At 41.7% G+C, this 18,838-nt stretch overlaps 2 protein-coding genes across 7 annotated transcripts; one reads left to right on the forward strand and one right to left on the reverse strand.

Annotated features, from left to right (window-relative positions):
• Positions 1-10: 10 nt before the first annotated feature.
• On the forward strand, positions 11-16,215 carry DZANK1 (double zinc ribbon and ankyrin repeat domains 1). Of its 6 annotated transcripts, none has more exons than XM_015857018.3 (20): positions 11-247; positions 641-794; positions 1,570-1,687; positions 2,074-2,170; positions 2,529-2,644; positions 3,132-3,214; positions 3,610-3,727; positions 4,647-4,760; positions 5,869-5,961; positions 7,678-7,800; positions 8,325-8,489; positions 9,069-9,297; positions 10,117-10,220; positions 12,069-12,143; positions 12,778-12,871; positions 13,695-13,783; positions 14,958-15,038; positions 15,232-15,359; positions 15,628-15,702; positions 15,918-16,215. In XM_015857018.3, exons 1-20 carry the CDS (start codon positions 13-15, stop codon positions 16,081-16,083), a joined length of 2,457 nt encoding a protein of 818 aa, XP_015712504.2. In that variant the 5' UTR covers positions 11-12; the 3' UTR covers positions 16,084-16,215. The 6 variants fall into 6 exon arrangements, 4 of the variants coding, with proteins under 4 accessions (XP_015712504.2, XP_085398928.1, XP_085398929.1 ...); XM_085542802.1 differs by having other exon boundaries at positions 674-794; XR_014944495.1 differs by lacking the exon at positions 12,778-12,871.
• Positions 16,216-16,459: 244 nt separating this feature from the next.
• Positions 16,460-17,669, reverse strand: LOC107310923 (baculoviral IAP repeat-containing protein 5). The gene is made up of 4 exons (XM_015857022.3): positions 17,544-17,669; positions 17,359-17,468; positions 17,158-17,275; positions 16,460-17,055 (listed from the first exon to the last, which is right to left on the reverse strand). Exons 1-4 carry the CDS (start codon positions 17,652-17,654, stop codon positions 16,972-16,974), a joined length of 423 nt encoding a protein of 140 aa, XP_015712508.1. The 5' UTR covers positions 17,655-17,669; the 3' UTR covers positions 16,460-16,971.
• Between the last annotated feature and the right edge of the window lie 1,169 nt (positions 17,670-18,838).

Consider the following 18,838-nt stretch of genomic DNA (forward strand, 5'->3'; position numbering starts at 1 on the left):
CGGCACGTTGAGATGACGTTGTTTGTACGCGCCGGTGCCGGTTGCCGAGTAACGGGACGCGTGGGCTTTGTCGACACCGCCTGCTTTGTGGTGGTTGTGGTTGCTGTTGTTGTTGTGTTTCAGGGATCGCAGAGCAGGATGGCGGCGGGCTCCGTGTCTGTGCCGCAGCTCATTCCGCTCCGGGTCCCTGTTCCAGGGCAGGCCAAGCACCGCATCGACAGCGGCACCCGGGTGGAAATCAAGTCAGGTACGGGCTGCGGCTTTGCCTCTGTCAAACCTCCTCTCAAAGCGTTTGAGCCTTCCAGCCTCCGTGTTGGCTGCAGGTAACTGGCCTCAGGAACTCCACCTGCCATCAGAGGAGATGGTTTATCTGTTGGTAGAACAGTGTTTTCCTGCAAAACCACCGTGCGGTGACTTTATGAAGAGAAATATTGCTAATCGTGACATCGCAGCCATTCAGTGTCAGTTCTTCATGGGAGAAACGGTTTTGGTTCTGAACTTTTATGCAATTGCTTCATTGTGCTTATGTGAGAAAGTCAAGTACTCACACAGTGCTGAGTATCTGCAGGGTTGTACAGATATTTGTGCTTTTTTCCAGCTCCTGCACAGTTTGGCTAATTACTTTCTCTGTGTTGTTCAGATACACCTGAGGTCTCTATTTATTACACTTTAGATGGAAGTAAACCAGAACTTTTTAGGAAGCCTGGCTATGGAGAGCGTAACACTTTTAAGTATAAGAGTCCTATCACGTTACCAGTCGGGAAAATAACAGTCAAGGCTCTCGCAGTTACCAAGTAAGTATCCTGCTTTAACTTAGTTCTGTTTTAGAAGGGACATCTTAACTTCATGGTTAGAAGAACACACAAGGAATCCCTGGTCCAGCTGGGAATCTGTTCCCCACTATTAGCACCTGCATGTAGCCTTCGCTTGTATCTGCACTGGAATTATATTCAGCATTATATTCCCTGTGCAGGACATGCAAACCCTAGGTCTGAAGGTATTTTCATATATCACTATCTGAATTAACAGTTCTTTCCAGTGTTTTATTAAGACATTTCCAGGTGCACCAAATTGATGCTCTGGAATGAAAGCAAATTCTTAATTAATAGCTTGTACATTTGTGGCATTTTAATGTTACTGCTGTAATTTAGCAAGTGAGAAGGTAGAGAAGGTAGATAAGAGAAGGACAGTTGATATATCAAATTGACAGTGTGCTGTCTGCTGCTTGACTGCCCTTTGTTGCCTGCAATGCTGGCAAACTAATTACTCCAGAAAGCAGACACAGCAGCATCAGGAGTTAGTTTCACAGGTAAAAGATGTTGAAGAATTAAAGTATCCATCCGTATGTTTTACTGTTAAATTCTTAGTGTGCACATTAACATAAAAATAATAACAAAACAAAGCAGAGGTTTTTGAGAGTATTTCCCAGGGCTGTGCTTACTCACTGAAGTAATGACTTACTGACTTGGAAGAGATGTTCCAGAAGATTAACCGTGTTCCCCCGTGGTTTTCTTTTCACCACACTTGGTTTTATGGCGTGTTCATAGCTTTGTGATCATTGACTTCCAGGGACTGCAGGGAGAGTGCTGTTGTGACAAAGGTGTTTCTAGTAGAGTACAAGCAACCAAACGGCCTCTTCTCTATGGAAGATGATGACAAGAAGTTCCTAAAAGATGTCACAACACAGGCAAGTTGTAGCAGTTGCAATCTCTTGTCTGAACACAGAAGGTTGTGTGTATGATAGTGCTTAGAGATTAAACCTTGACTGCCTGTATTTTTTATGTATTTTATTTTCCCTGTTGCTCATCTTTGCAGCCTTGGTCCTTTTTATAAAGTGAAATTTCAAGGGAACACGTCTTCTTTCTTTTCTCACTACTCTGTCATGATCGATTCAGGTCAAATATATTTAAAATACATTTATCCTCCAAGCTTTTCAAATGCTTACAATGAAAAGAAATACCTCAATGATATGCCTTTAAAATCATAACAAATAACTATAGCTTCCTATAACTATAGGAAGGATTAGAGCAAAAACAAGCAATCCTAAGTAATCCAAATGAAATCACTTCTTAGGAGAAGGAAGATGGAACATTTACTACAAAATCAAGGCAAAATGGAATGGGTGTGGAAATCAAGCCTGCCTGGACTGAAACACCCCGGGATGTTCAAGGTATGGTATTACTGCAGGAAGTCAGAACAGACTTTGGGTTTTTTTGTTAGCTGAGAATACAGTGCAAAGTTTTCATCTTATGTCATCATTAAAATACAGGGGAATCTAAAAAACATCTCAGAAGACAAAACATCTTCTGAGGAGTCCAATTTCCATTTCTCAACACTGCAAGCAGGGAACAAAAATTGCCTTCTATACTTACCAGCCTGCTTATTAAGAACAACAACAACAAAATAATTCATTTCTAAGCAACATAACAAGGCCCAGTCTGCATCTGCATTTGTGCTAGAAAATGACATTAAACTTATGGGACTGCAAATTCATTAGAATATAGAGAATAACACATTTTTGGTTTTAGAAACAGAAAGAAAGACTGATCACAAGTCCCTGCAAGGACCACAGCTCCTGACCAGCCCTTTGGGAACAGCAGGGTACGGAGAGGAATCCTCAGTACTACCAATGGAGTCCTCACAGGCAAGGAAAGGGGCATGGAGGAAAACTGTACAAGTCTGTCCAGAAAAGAGAAAGATGTGAAACTCTGTCGTCATTTTTATATAATCTCTCAGAAACCACTGCCTTTGGCTGTACTATACAGGACTGATTTAAGGTTATGGGTAAAGACATGCTTAAAAAGTAAAGACAAAACCAGGTACGAAAAATTACCAATACCTGCATTGTTAGAAATCCTTTTCTAACACATTACAGAAACTGCAATTAACAAACATTTAGACCTAAGATTTAATCATGCTGCATTGGATAAGACAATTATTTTGAATTGCAGAATCTCTGGGTCACTACTGCAGCTAATGGGAGATGTATTAGATATTCCTTGAAGCAATACATTTTGATGCACTTTGTCTCAAATAACATGTCTTTATTTGAATTAGCTCGATGCATGTATGTGCATCTTGTATGTATTTGGCAAACAGTAATTAATGCAAAAGTATTACCTTCATTTCAGTTTGCCAGTTCTGCAGTGACCAACCGGAAGAGCTTAACAAGCTCACAGGTGGCAAGGATCCAGAGGGAGAGAGATTTCCTCAGGTAAATGACTGCTACTGACATCTTTGTTCTGTAGAAAGAAACAGAGCAGTTACTTCCAACAAGCGAGTTGATAATGCTGTGAGACTCTGCTAGAAATAAAGAAAGCAAAAGAGATACAGTAGGTGACAGAGCTCACCTCTCAGTAGACCTTACATGAGTGAGTAAAAATCATGAAACTTTGTAGCAGCAGCCAGGGAGCTTCCACCTTGCCAAGCTCTTCCTTGTTCAGTCTCCTGCATAGGACGCTGGGGAATGGCCTGGTGAGCCACTGTAGACTAGGAACCACAATTTAGACATCGGCAGTCTAAGTCCAGTCACAGATGGTTCCAGATTTTTCCTTGTTATGCCCCAGTACATCACCAAAACGAGCTGAGCCAGCTTGCTGTTGTTTCCAGATGTTCGTACTGCTCCGCACCCCGCCTGTCTGACCCCTTGGCTCACTTCTGCCAGGAATGCGGCTCTCCTATCCCACCCGTGCCAGTGCATCGCTTCCCATCCCCTGAACGAGCACAGGTCAGCAAAAGAACATAACACAATGAATCCTCTTTGGAGGAACTTCCTCAGCAAAGTCCGTATTCATCGTGTAGTCACTCTTTCATTTGAGAAGTTCTTTTTTTAAATTTTGTTTAGTAATTTCAGCAGCGGGACCGAAGTAGTTATTTAATGGAGGGCAAAATTAACTGGACTGCTGCAGGTGCCACATATTTTACTAAGGACAACTTTATAAAAGTAAATTGTATTTTATTCACTTGTGCCAGGAAACATCTCCAAATTCAGATTCCTCCTCATCCTGCAACAAGGACCGATTCTTCAGGAGCTGCATATGCATCTTATATCAGTGCTAACTAGTGAGGTCAGTTAGTTAGTAACTAGTAGCTATGCCATAGCTGTAGAAGATCCATCTGATATGCCTGAAGATGTAAACAGTGGTATATGTGTGAATGTCAGAACACCCTGAGTTTCTACAGTGATGTCTGCAACTGTCTTCCCTAAGCTCTTCCCAGAAGATAATAACCTTATCTCTAATGAGTTGATGGTGTTTGTTGTTTTTTTTTCCCCTGTATCCTTAGAAAGATGCCTTGTCTGAGGCAATGCTGTAGTTTCATGAGATAACAGAAAATATGCAGCACCTCTTTAGTTTAGGTTCATAGTTACAATGACTTGAGCTACCTACACACAAATTATGGCAGATTTAAACCTACTGAAATGTAACTTAGCACCTTTCTGGCACATGTATCAGCAAAGCATTCTCTGTGATCTGTGTCAGCTTTTAGTTTTTGCTGTCAGTCTGCTGACTTTGCTGCTGATATCAGCTTTAATTAGCAAGATACAGAAAATGTCGCAATATTGTGACAAACTGTCACAATATCATTAATGATCTCATGATAATCTCATTGATCTCCTTAATAAGATGTGATGTATTTTCTTTCAGATGGCACCATGTCTTGAATGCAGACATCTCGTGCCAATGAATACACCCACCTGCATTGTGTGTGAGTCACCAATAGATCCACAACTGCGGCCCCAGACCAACTCCTGCTTTAAGGTAATTGAGAATCAATATAATAACATAGTAATTCAACTCCTGGCATGTATTTCTCTAACAGGTGACTACTTTGAATATTTTGATCTAATGTTAAATACCTTAAGGGAGCATTAAGAGTTAGTAGGGTTAAAAAAGCTCGAATAGGAATAATTATTAAAGGCAAAAACACTTAAGCTCAGGAAGGCACGCTGAAGAGCACCTGAGGTAGAAAACCCAAAGACTGGAATGCGTAGAACTGTATTAAGTAGGGATCATCTTATCAATTAAGTGTATCAAATATATTCCAATTACTCTGCTTACCTCATCTGACTGTGAGTGCTCAGTAGAGGTCGGCTGGAAGGATCAGGGCAGTCTTGGTCAGTGATCTGAAAGTGCTGATGGCTTTAACTGGACAAAATTGGCCCTACAGAACACTCCCAACATGCAGGCGTGGACCATGGGAACCTTCCTCAGTCCTGCTGCTGAAGGAATAGGTTGTGAAGAGGGGACTGATGTTATACACCAGCAATTGGTTGTGGAGCTTTTGACAACAGGGTTTTAGTTTCTATGATTACAGGATCTTGCTTGAGGATCAACATTTCCGTAAAAGAGGGGGGATCCACCTCACTAAGCAGGGCAAAGGTATCTTTGCTAGTAAAATATCAGGCTGACCAGATAAGGAAGGCTTTAAACTAAGAATAAGAGTGGAATAAAAGTTCCTAGCAGCCCTGTGAGGCAATGGACTGGGTGGATAAGCATAGGAACACACAATCAACAAAACATGGTTTTTGTTTTTTCCTTGCAAATATGGCTCCTTCTGTTGTGCATGAGTGCAGTGACTGAGCTGACACTAATGATTTGAAAGCTCTGCAGGTACTGATAATGGATCTCTTGAGTGAATTGTACCATAGGTTAAATAAAATAAAACTGGCACAAAGATATGTAGATGTGTAAAGATCAGGCAACCCAGCTTAACAAAAATCTAAAGCCCAGAGCACAGACTTGAAGTATCTCTTCTACTTGTAGAGCTGAATAACCACGGCAATTTCTAAGATTAAGTCCTCTTGCTATGATTGTTGTTCACTGTTTTCAAATACCATGTGAAATGTATGCTTTCTTTATTTAAAAGGGCAAAGTAATTTGTCAGGCATGTGGCACAGGAAATCCTCTGCACCATAAACACTGTGTGACCTGCGAAAGCAAACTGCCTGAAACACAGATGGTAAGGCTTGTATCGACTGCGGTAGCATTACTGAAATCAAACCATAAAATTATTTGCTTTTCAAAGCAGAAGTCACGTCCCTGTGTGCCTATGTTACAAAAGCAGAGAATCCCGCCCACATGCCATATTCTGGATCAATACTCCCACAGATGCACCATCACAAAGGACAAGCTAAACATCATATATACGTATCCTATACCTTCAAATTTCTCCTGTGGAAATCAGGACTGGAAGTGCCATTGTCAAAACTTAGGATGCTCTTTAAAAACAGGTAGCTGTGACTCCTAGGGAGTCCCGCTGGTGTTCAAATTATTTGTAATTGCAGTAGAAAAATTGAAGATCATTCTCATTAATTTAAATTACTTCGTGAAAACAAAATAATCTTTTATATGATTTTTGTTCTCTCCATTTGCTGCTGCCCCTATGCACATGGAGTTCCCATGTTTGTAGTTGGTGCTGACTCTGCACAGAAAAAAAAAGTAAATGTTCCCTCTAAAAGTGATGTTTGCTTCAGCTCTCATTTTATATTGCTTATCGAGTACTGTGGAATAATTTAAATTCACTTCTGAAGAGAGAAATCTTGTATGAAAAGCCTAGGATACATTTCATACATTTCACTTCTCCAGATTCTCACATAGAAATGAGAGAAGAATAACAATTTGAAAGTAAAAGTCTGATCATCATGGCAACATCCTGAGTTCAAAACCATCAGCAGGTAGATGCAAAGGTCTCTGGTACAGCCACTGAAGTGTCACTTTAAAGTGAACTTCAGTGGGAATCTGTACTTACTTACCTAAGATGGTCATGTGTTTAACTGCTTCACTGAATGTAGGCATTAATATGTAACTGCATGAAGTTAGGCATGTGACTTGTACGGTGAGCTCTGCAGTAGCTAGGAGAGAAAGTTAAATGCTCACTGAACTACAGACTTTACCGATAATATTGATTGGTGACAACCAAGAGTAATTCCTGAATAACTGATCATTGATCTGATAATACTGATATTGCTATTGGTGATTATTGAATAATTGAGATGGAGAACATGTTTAGACATGTTAGTGCCCCAAAGCAAAATCTAATAAAACCATTTTAACGCCTATCTGTCCTAGTTAGGATCTATGTTCAACCTCTGGAAGCTTCAGCTGAAAAAACAATCTTTCTTTTGCATACCCACGTAAGTAAATTGTAATTGGAAAAGTAGGTAATATGTGACTTGTATGAGGAAAACGTGAGCAGAAATATATTCACGTGGCAGACATCAACTGTGCGAAAACTTGTTGTCTGAACACACTTCCCTGAGAACAGTACAATAAAAGGCTTTAAAAGGTACTGAGAAAAATAACTCTGTGTTTTGGATTTGAAAGTGCATGTTTGCCAGGAGAGAAACCTCCTTGTTGATTCCAGGTATACTTATACGTGGTGCCATATGAATAAGTACTCAGTGTAAAAGAACAGGATTGCAAAAGAATTTTTTTGCACTATTTTGTACAAAAACAAACAGTAATTAATTAGTACCACATTTTAGTGTGGCTCTGCAAATAAAAAAGTTGCAAGTTAGAGCAAAATTGGTCTGTTGCTTATTCTGTGTTGCAAGAATTCCTTTAGGCTGAACTTTATGTTATCAAAGCATCTTGCTTTCCTATTTTACCTCACTTAGACACTGAACTATTCTTCGTAGGAACTGTTTTCTACCTAATGCTCGCCTTGTTTTATTAGCCCATGTTGAGAAGAGATCCCCCCCCACCTTACACCAGTCAGCAAGGGAAGACAGTGTTCTGCTCAAAATGCGGTCGTGTGAACCACTGTGATGCACGTTTCTGCGACTGGTGTGGAGCCAAGGTACGCTGGTCTTCTTGTTGACAAATCTGCTTTCACTCATCTGTGAGCTGCAGCAATTACAATTTTCCCTTTGCAAAACTGGACAGACAGTACATAGCTTACTACTACCAAAACACCTGCTTAAAGCACACAGGATAAGATAAAGAACAAATAAAGGCTGAGGTTCCATCTCAACTCCACTTCAGTCAATGACTTAAAGGTTTAGAGATGCATACAAATTGCCATGGATGAGATGCAGTAGCTGTGCACTCTGCCAAAGTAACTTATCCATTAAGGTTTAAAGCATAGGCTAGCCTAACTCAAGTTTTCCTATATCTGCTTTGGGCTATGATCGTCTATTCAGGCAGCTACCAGAAATGAGATGATGCATGCAATTGTTTAGGCTGAAGGCCTTGTTAACTTAAGTAAAGAGAAGTATATTCTCAGTGGTGCTATTTTACTGCCTTTTAATTCACGTAATCACTTTCCTCTCCCAAACTGTGCATTGTGTTTCTGTAGTCACAAGTGTCTTTTGAATTTCGCAGCCTGACCCTCCTCCATGCTACTTTACTTGTTCCAAGTGTGGTACAAAAACTCGTCCATATGCTCGGTTCTGTGGGTCCTGTGGTGTGTACATAGAGCCCCCATCAAGGCTGAGTTCTCAAAATGGAGTTTGCATGGATTCTGGAGACTCACCGAGGTTTTCTGAGGTAAAAAACGTAGAAATTGAAAGTCAGGCTTGAACACAGCTAAAAGATGTACTGATCTGTACCAACAGTGGACTAACCTAACTCCATTCACTTCCTTTTTGAGATGTGCTCTGTGAGAGCAAAACCAACCATATTTCTATTCTGAGAACTATTTTCTTCACAAATGTAGCCTTAACCAAAGGCTTTAATCCAGTCTTATTCTAAATATCAAAATGAGAAACAAGCACCTTTTCAAACGTCTTCATTCTTTAAGTGATTTTATCTTAGTACTTGTGAATTATTTGCATCCTGCTAATATAAGGCACTACTTCATGCATGTGTGACACTGTTCTGCAAATTCTGTTTGAAGAAAAAGCTGTGACACTCAGCAAGGCCAACTAAGTGGCCTGATTCTGCTGACAGTCACAAAGAGTTTTTCTTTCTTGATTATTTGTGATAAATTGCATCATTGTTACTGACTGGTAAATATAACCAACAATTGTTAACGACTCTCACTTCTAGCTTTGTCAGTTTTTATACTGTTATAGCTGTAAGCCATCTAATTGTATTAGACTTTTCCTTCCTCTCCACCCTCTACAGACTAAATCACTTCAAGCTCAAGTTGTCTGGCAGCCTCTTCCTATTTCCTTGTCCGAATCAAGAGCAAAACTAAAAGAAACAGAAGATAAAGGAACCCAAACTGTTGGACTTTTTTACCCATCTAGCAAATTGCTGGAAAAGAAGGAACTTGAGCTGGTTTTACACAAAGAAAAGCTGCAAAAGATGAGTGATCATAAGCCTCTCCTGACAGCTATAAGTCCCGGAAAAGGTTAGGAAGAGCTCTGATTTTATGTGATTGTGAATGACAATTCGTATTCAAAACAAAGCCCTGATGTATGACCTTGTTTTAATTCATAAGATTACAGTTTATGCAGCTTTTGAGCAACCCCATACTTGCTTATCTTTATCCACTTAGATGACTGTTACATCAAGTCTTTCATGCTGTTCTCTTACCTTGATGCTAAGCTTGATGAAGGGCTTGAATCTACATGTACCAACAGGACAGTATGCTGTCACCCAGCAAAATCTTTGTTATATAGGCCAAATATGTTCCAGAGATATGGAGAGGCAAAAGAATGGGAATGCTTAAGCTTTTCATTTGCCCTCCCATATGTAACTGAAATGCATGTATTTGGAGACTGAGTTACATAGAGCAGAATGCCATATAGGCTCAGTTACAATGCCTGCAGCTTTCAGATCTGTCATATTGTTAGCTGTCAGTGACCTCAAATCAACTAAAAAATCTGTTGAAAGTTACTACTTGTACTATTGTACTTTTAACCTGAAATTGAAAGTTTCTTCTTTGCACAGGGCCAGTCTTGGTTCCTAAGAACTCTGAGACATGATTTTGTTGTGAATAGAGCTGCCCAAGGAATGAATTACAGCCCATGGATGAGACAGTGTTCCACCTTTTTTTAAGAGTATAACGTACTTGATCAGTTACATTTTCTGAAGAAAAATTCAATCCTTTTTTTCTTTTTTATGTCTCTGTGAAAATCTTCTATTTTAAAATAAAGTATCAGATGAATAGAAGAAATACTATTTGTAACGCTAGGGATTTTTCTCCTGCTTAACTCTCTCTGATCAGGTTACTGGAGAAAACAGCTGGATCATGTTTGCGCTCACCTTAGAAGCTATGCCCAGAACAACCTTGAATTCAGAGCACTGGTTGGAGAACCTCAAATGGGAAAGGTAGGAGTAATATCTTCCTATGGAGCATCATGCAAAGATCATTCTGGCTGCTAGACAAACACTGGAGTAAGCATCTCAGTTTTCTTTAGACCTTGACCCATTTGTACGTGGAGATTTCTGTTTGCTTTTGATTTTCCATTTTTCACTTAGTCTTTCACTGAATGTTTGTTTCTGCCTACATCAGTTTCTTTTCTTCTCTCACCTCAGTGAGAGAAGTGACAGAAACCAGAAGGCTCTTGCTCAGCTGCTTTTACAGAATCCCACAGCAGGCAATCAAGAAGAGGCCACTGACATCTATGTAGTTGTTCAGTTAAAATAGCCCTACTAGATATAGCACATAGGCAATATGCTTGCCCCTGCATTACACCAGCAGATAGCAGTAATTCTCTGTGGTTATATAGCCTACTTTGAGGATAAACTGTATCAGTAGCAGAACGGTGGATTCTTTTCATACTGGAGATAGGGCCTTTAGTGCACCGAGTGGGTTTATATGATTACATTGTAACAGCAAGAAAGTAGAAATTGGAGACTCTTTCTAAAGAGTCCTAGAAGACACTGCTGGAATGACAGATCATTCAGTCCCTGTCCTGAGGGAGGTTCAACTCTGCCTAAACTTTGCCTGACAGATGTTTGTTTTGAAGCTTTGAAAACTCACCAACAATGGAGATTTCACAATTGCCCCAGGCTGTCCTTTTCTGCAGTCAATTATCCTTTGCAGTTCAGCTGCGGTACTGTATTGCTTTCTTTGGCAGTCCTGCTGGATTAAGGAGTTGCTTCCTCCCTGAATGAAGGCTTTCCTAGGTGATGCCAGCACAAGTGGCTGTGACACTGTGATCCTGTGGACTGGATCAATGAAGTGACCTAGGCTAAAAATAGCTGAGTAGAAAAAAACATCAGTACTAATACAAAAGAAAGTTGGCAGCGAGCAGCTGGAGGTGGGATGGAGGCAGAGGTGGGGTTAGGAATTCCTTAAACTGCCATAGCTACTGGAAAACTTTTTCTGTGTCTGACCTTGTTCCAGTTCAAACTCAATGCATCTTATCCTGTTCTGACTGATATGACGCAATAATGAAAAAGCAAGTATAGCACATAGAAACCACTATAGAAAAGCTCATGAATACTAAAGTGAGAAATCAGTTATTTGGTAAGAGTACTTTGTTTTGGGAAGTTTAGCAATCCGTCAGATATTTTACACCCAAGCTGTGTACCCACTGAGATGTACCTGGTACACCAACACATTTAGAAACTGTGATGCAGCTATAAAAAATATAAAAGATATCTGCTTGATATACGTGGTACAGCAGGTGAGGTATAGGTCCACTGCAATGTGTTTCCACTGCTAGACATGTTGGAAAGCCTGAGGTTGCCTAGAGCAGCTACTGCTGATTTACTGGGCTTTGGTCATTCTAATATGTTGAAACCACTGCCCCCCAGAATAACAGAAGTTATTCAGAGTAGATGCCAGCTGTCAGAGTGCAGTGCCTCTTTTTCAATTGTAACACAGAGTGGAAATATAACCAACTTTGTTGTAGGTTTTGTATAGGGAATCTTAACAACAACACAACCTTCCATGCAACTGCAAAATCTAAGCTGTAATTGACTGTACTCTTATGGATCACAGACATTTGGCATTTCAGTCATTCCCATGTTCCCAGCTATTCAAAATACCAACTGTTCTTTGCTCAGTTAAATGGGAAGTGTTGGTACTGAATTAGAAACAGATAAAAGTCCTGTGTGATTTTGTGTATTGGCTCCACTGTACATACCCCACAGCCCATTGGCACGACTCATTGCCATGTATTTTTTTGTAAGAGATATTAACAGTCTCTGGTTGCTCTTTCCCTACAGATCACGTCTGCTGCCATCCATGAGAATGACCATCAAGTCACTATTACGTTAAATTATGCTCTTGCTATTAACAAGGTCAGTCTGGGGGATGAGGCCTGTTGTCAGGCAGCTGGTGTAAAGTTGTTGCTAGAGCAGTCAGGGTAATACTGATATATTTTAAACTCAGGTTTAAACAAGGTATTATTTTGTTCAGAGGGTGTTCATTCTTCACTTCAGAGAAAGGAATCTTTTTTTGTTTACTTTTGGAGCTGGTTCAACAGGTATCTTTATCTGATAAAGCCAGACTTCACAATTGAAACGCAAAAATGATAGCAACACATTAGCTTACTATTAATATTTACTTTTATAATATTTATTTTTATTAATATTCTTCTTTCTAGTGGTGATATTTAGTCATTCTAGTGCCCCTCAGTGCCTTATCTTAGAACCTTCTTTTCTTCCGTCCACGATTGTGCTCTTAAGCAACACAGTTAATAATGTTCAGTAGTTTGGAGATCACATTTACCAGATCTCCTATAATACTACTCCAATACTCAAAGTCCCTCCCTCCAGAATCACCACGTTACAAAAACTGATGTCATGTAAGCTGAGGCTGATATTAAAAGCCCAGTTGTTTGGGGTTTTTTTAATGTGCAACACCACCGTGTTTGTGCTACAAATGTTGTAACAGTGTAATCTGATTAACTTTCCACATTTGATGGTTCTACAGGGTGCTCATACCAAACCAGTCAAGTTCAATAATCATTACCTGAACAGCCTAACAGAGGGCAGAGGTGAACAGGATGGCAGTCAGACTAGTTCTGGTGAGAGCCCTTATTTCTGTCATTGTGATATAAATATAACAGTCAAGAATAAGGAACTACTGATTAGAAGGTTAGACACTGGGACAGGCAAACATATACTGGCACGTTCTGCACCTTAAGTGCAGATCTTTAAGCATCAAATTCTGATTTCAGCTATGTACAGACTGTCAAAAGCTCACAGGTCTGCTTCATACCCAGAGAACAGCTGGAAAGACCAACAAACTGTGGCCACACACAGCTGTGTTTTTATTCCAGCGATTAAAATTTCAGATGCTTTGCGTATTGGTTTCCAATATCATGTTTGGCAGACATAAGAAATGATTAAATGCATTAATTACAGACCTAGAGACACTTAACTTACATCTCCCGGTGCCCTCCTGCACAGTGGTATATATATTTTAAAAACACTGGACATAGACATATATTCGATGTCCTCTAGTCTTGTTCTCAAGTATTTGGGAACTAAAAAGCATTGAAAGAATAGTAAGGTTTTTAGTCAAAACAATGAATGAACCCGAGTCAAACCCGGTGAATATCTGCAGCTAATTAAGAGCCTGAAACACTCCAACTCCATATTTCACTGAATCTTCGTTTCAAAATAGCAAGTTTTTAAGTCTGCTTGAGTGCAAACCTTTTGTTCAAACCAGTCTGAGCTGCAACAAATGTTTCATCACTTTCTCTTGTAGAAAAACTGATAAATATCGCTTTCATTTCAGCACAAAATGAAATATTTTTGGATAAATTATTTCCAGATTTTTTTCCCTGGGTTCTTGTTAGGATACTGACTCTGCTTTGAATTGTTTATTTGTTTCCCTTTCTGAAGGCAAAGAAGATCACAATCTTTCATATTCAAGAGGCAAAATAAAGAGAACAAAGTCAAGAACTCTCACAGAAAAAGAAGATAATCTGCTGGTACGTATCTGCTGCTGGTACAGGACAAACTAGGTGTTGAGCAGCATTGACAACTAAAAGGACACCAAGGAGAAAAACAGAAAGCTGACTTAGGGAGGAAGGAGACAGAAGTCCAACTTAATTCAAAACCTGAAAGTTGATGGTTGATGTTTATTACAAAACTGATAGTGGTCAAGCTTCCTTCCTACCAAAAGCTTAATGAGACTATTCCCAGTTTTGGATTCATTGTGTCTTAATGACACAGTGTTAGGCCTAAATACTGTTGCAGAATGACTTCTTATGGGTTTTTCTAACAAGTAACATCTGATGGAGGCATTCCCGTCTTCCCTTGATGTTGCCTCCTGGTTCTGACCCCACAGGACACCCCCCTTGGCTGTGCTATAGCTGCCATATAAAGTCTGACTGCAAACGAGACAGGTTACGTGACCTATGCAACAGGTTTTAGATTAGCTCCGTTTTCTCATCAAGCTGAGAAGTCAGACAGCTAAGGCATTCCCTAATTAATGCTAGAAGCAAACCTCTATTTCCACTAGAGACCAAGCATTCAGGAAGCACTGCCTGCTCTGTTATTCATTATTTCAAGAGGGAAATGCGCAGTTATCTGGGCTTGGATCACTCAGCCTACTCAACAGGTGGAAGATGTAAAGCTCTGTGATGTGAGTGCAGAGATAAAAGGTTTTGTTGAGTGGGCTTTTGAAAAGGGGGGGAAGAAGGTGGAAGGCTGGGAAGAGATAAAATGAAAAAGGTGTTGGTGCTGTTAAGATTTAGTTAAATAACTTCTGTAAGGCAATTATTATTCATTTTCTAAGTAACATGCTCCCACAAGTTCTGTGAGCTTGAGACTTTGATTCTATAGGAAAGAACTAATGCTGTGTTTAATGTTACTGTGGTGAGAAAATCTGTACAGCCCTAGACAGGTGTATCGACACAAAGCTAAGCATTCGCAGGTCTGTTTACAGAATCAAGACTTCAGTAATGAGATATTAGCCTGGGTTATCCAACATTTGCTCACATTCAGAAAGAAATTCCCACAGAAGCAGCCGGGGTAATGCAGGCTCAGCTACACTGCAGTCTTCCCTCAGCTACATTTTGAGTGCATTTTCCAACCTTCACCCAAGCGCAGATATCTCACTTGTATTTCTATGTGAAACGTGAGTTTTCTGTGTTTCCACAGCCAGAGTCCAGACAACTGCTGGATGAATTGGGTCCAAATGGGAAAGGAAGAATCACCTTGATAGAACAGTTGCTTAGTGAAGTAAGTTACCATTTCACCTTACAAATCTATGACCACTTACTGCATGAATATTAGCCTGGCACGTAATTTGGATATTTATGTCCTGAAAACAGAGACCACTTGCCAGCGTAAACTGACATTAATGTCACATTCTGCTTTAGCACAGTGGAAAAGTATGGCTTGTAACGGCTTACCTTCCTCCTGCACATTCTAGGGAGCTGACCCAAACTGCATCAGCGATGAGGCCCGACCTGCTCTGACGGTGGCTGTCCTTAACAGGCACGCAGAAGCGATCTCTCTTCTTGTACAGAAAGGCGCTGACATTGACCAGCAGTCAGGACTGTAAGTGAGCTGTGCTTCTCTGCCTCGGGTCTTTATCAGAAAGGTACCTGTATCATTTCAGTTAGAAAATCTACCATTCTATTTAAAATTTCTTTCCCTTCGACTTAATACACAAAACCACATCAATACATACAAAAGAAATCAGTGCGACTTCTTGTATATTCTGTATCTTCCAATTAATTTCCCTCAGTTTAATTTGTTGCAACATTTCCCTAAGTCCACAGGGTTTCCTTAGCAAATAAGTACATTGCTGACTCCTTCCATGCAGGCACAACAACACTGCTCTCCATGAGGCAGTTCTGCTTGGACTGGAGGGAGAGGAATGTATCCGAGCCCTGTTACGGTAAGTGCTGGGGATGCACAGATGTAGCCAGCAGTGCTGATGGATGAGGGCCTGCCCAATGCTCAGTGCTCCCCGCACACAGCTGGCCTTGCAGGAAGAGGCATTCAGAAAGTCTAAGTGACTCCACATCAGCACTTACCTAGGAGCAACTCAACTAATTCCAGTAACTTGGAATGAACGTAAGTAGCTTAAAACAATCTATTCTTTGCTTACAGCTGCAATGCAAGTATCAAAAAGAAGAATACAAAAGGGCAATCGGCATACGATTTGGCTGTTACAGCTGGAAGTATTGACATTATTTCATTGTTTGCAAGGGAGCTTGGACAGGGAGTGCTGGACAGCCTCACAAAACTGAGGGACGTTGGTCTCAACAGCATTTAATCACAACTGCCATTTCTCCAATATGGAGCTCAAGGTTCTCTGAATTCATGAGAACTTAAACTCACAGATCCAGCTCAGTTCAGTCTGCAGACTTCACGGAATCATGCAATAAACTCTGATTACTCTGTAAAACATTCTCCTGCTTATTCCCAGCAGTTCAGAGCATAATTCTTCCCTGTCTGTGCTCCAGTGAAGTTTCTTTTCCTTCCCTAACTTGTACAAGGAGAATAACCAACCTTATCTTACAAGGCACGATATTTCAAGGTGACCCGGTGAACGCTCCCAAACACATTGTGACACTTGAGCAATAGCTCTGCAAGCTGGGCTTTCATGCTGTTATTTTTCTGCTTTGAGCTAAGAACTGCATTCAGCCTGCTGGATTGCCTTCCACTTTTATTTACAAATGTTTCTACATGAGACAACAGCCAACTCTAACAAAAGCTTGTAAGGATACTGAGTACACCACAGTTTGGTATTACTAGACATTATTAAGCACCACAATCTTACGTCCCCAGAGTTTTAATCCTTTTTATTTCTAAAAGTATCCCTAAGGACTGGTAGGATTCAGTACAAAAGTAGAAACGCCTGCTGGCTCTCACAGGTTTCTGCAGCAGAGCTACCAGCACTTCCAAAATGGGAAGAACTGAGTTTATAAAACAGAACTGAAAAAATAACAAATAAAAACAAAGTAATGGGAAGCAGAACCCCTGCTGCCAACCTATGCAATGCACCAAAGTCCACGTACTTCTCAGACAGACTCGGGTGAATAAAGAAGAGTTCAGTTTTGCTTCCCATAGGCGTGGCCGTTGCAGAAGTGGTCCCAAGAAACAGTTATTCAGACGGTGTGGCAGTGTTACAGCATATCGGTCTGGAAGAGACCAGAGGAGCTTAAGAGCCCATGTTCTCTATGGCATGCCGCACACCCTTGGCTACATCTTCGATATCAGTCTCCTTCTGAGAAATGGCTTTTTTCTGCAAATGAAAAACACAACCTTACTGCCTGCCACTGCACGGAGCACCAGTCGGTGTCAGGGCCCCATAAGGCGAAACACCACACTACCGAGTAGTACGTACAATGACGTTTTTGATCCGCTTTTTATCCAGCTTCAAGAGCTCCTGCACCGTCAGGTCAGTGGGATCTTTCTGAAGGGAGGCAAAAGCGCAGCCGGCCGAGTGCTTTTTGTGTTCCTCCCTACAAAACAACGCCCAACTCTTCGTACCGGCTCCAGCCGCCTCCCGCTCCCTCCCCCGTCCCGGCCGTACCCCGGCACTCACAGCGGGTCGTCGTCGGGCTCCCAGCCCTCCAGCTCCTTGAGGCAGAAGAAGCACTGCACCACGTCGGGGTGGTTCTCGCTGGGGCAGTGCACGAAGCCCGCCGCCGCCATCTGTGGGCACAGCTAAGGGCCGTCAGCGCCGGCCGGACCCCGCCAACCCCCCTATGTACCCCCGGGAAGGCTCACCCGCTCGGGCGTGCAGGCGCAGCCCTCGGTGAACGGCCAGTTGCGGAAGGTGGCGGCGCGTGTGGAGACGAGGTAGACCAGCCATCCCTCGGGCAGCCCACAGCCCGCCATTGTTCAAACGGCGGCGGTTGGGCGGGAAGGGCAGGGCGGGAAACGGGGCGGGGCGGGGGCTGCCGGGAGATGCAGTCCGACCCGGGGCGGCAGCCATCTTGGCCCTGGTGATCTCCAGCCCTTGTAACCTTCACTGAGCCCACTCCACAAGGTCCTCAGACTCTTCATAGCCATCTTTGAGAATGTGGTGCAGAACTACTCCTCTTCTACAGATGATCTTTTATGCCTGCTCTGGTATGTGGCCTCCAAGTGGATGCCCAGTAGAAGTAGTTGCACACAGAATCACAGAATGACCCGGGTTGGAAGGGACCTCAAGGATCATGTAGTTCCAACCCCCCTGCCTGGCAGGGCCACCAAACATACACCTTTACTAGATCAGGTTGCCCAGGGCCCCGTCCAACCTGGTCTTGAACACCTCCAAGGACGGGGCATCCACAACCTCCCTGGGCAGCCTGTTCCAGGACCTAACCACTCTCCTAGTGAAAAACTTCCCCCTGACATCCAACCTAAATCTTCCCTCTTTTAACTTAAAACCATTTCCCCTAGGCCTGCTATTGTCAGCCCTTTCGAAGAGTTTACTCCCCTCCTGGGAGTAAGTCCCCAGGAGAGCCCTGCCAGTGCTCCTGTGGGATTTCACCTCAGAAAGTCAGCTCAGCACATAGGTAACTACAGGTAGGCTCTGTCAAGGGAAGGGCTTTAATTCCATTCATAGAAATGTGTTTTTCCTTTCCAAGTACAGCTAATTCCTAACACCGGTAACGTGGAAAAGTCTCACAGTCATAAAGCAGGTTGAAATGTCATGGATGTTAGGTCACAGTTCTTGGACGGGTTCTTATTTCCTCCCACTAACACTGGTTTTGATTGGATGAAGATGTACGTCAGCTACACAAAAGCGTAATACACGTCCACCTTCCTGCTGTTACCAATGTGAAGCGGTCATTAAGGCAATACTACAGCCAAGTACCTAAGAGGCACACACAGCAGATTTAAAACAAATACATTATATTTGTTGTGTAGCTCTCTGTGGACCTTGATGCGAAAGGAACAAGGCAGTGGATATGGTTCATCCTTTAAACACACTGAGCAGCCTAAAGTCAGAAAGCAAAGTGGCAACTTCCTGCTCTTCTGCAGAAAACAAAGAAATAAATAACAAAAATTAAGAGAGAGAAGCTGCTAAACTGTAT

Source organism: Coturnix japonica, chromosome 3 (genome assembly GCF_054131305.1).
Source record: "Coturnix japonica strain WE chromosome 3, WE-NBRP24, whole genome shotgun sequence".
NCBI lineage: Eukaryota > Metazoa > Chordata > Aves > Galliformes > Phasianidae > Coturnix > Coturnix japonica.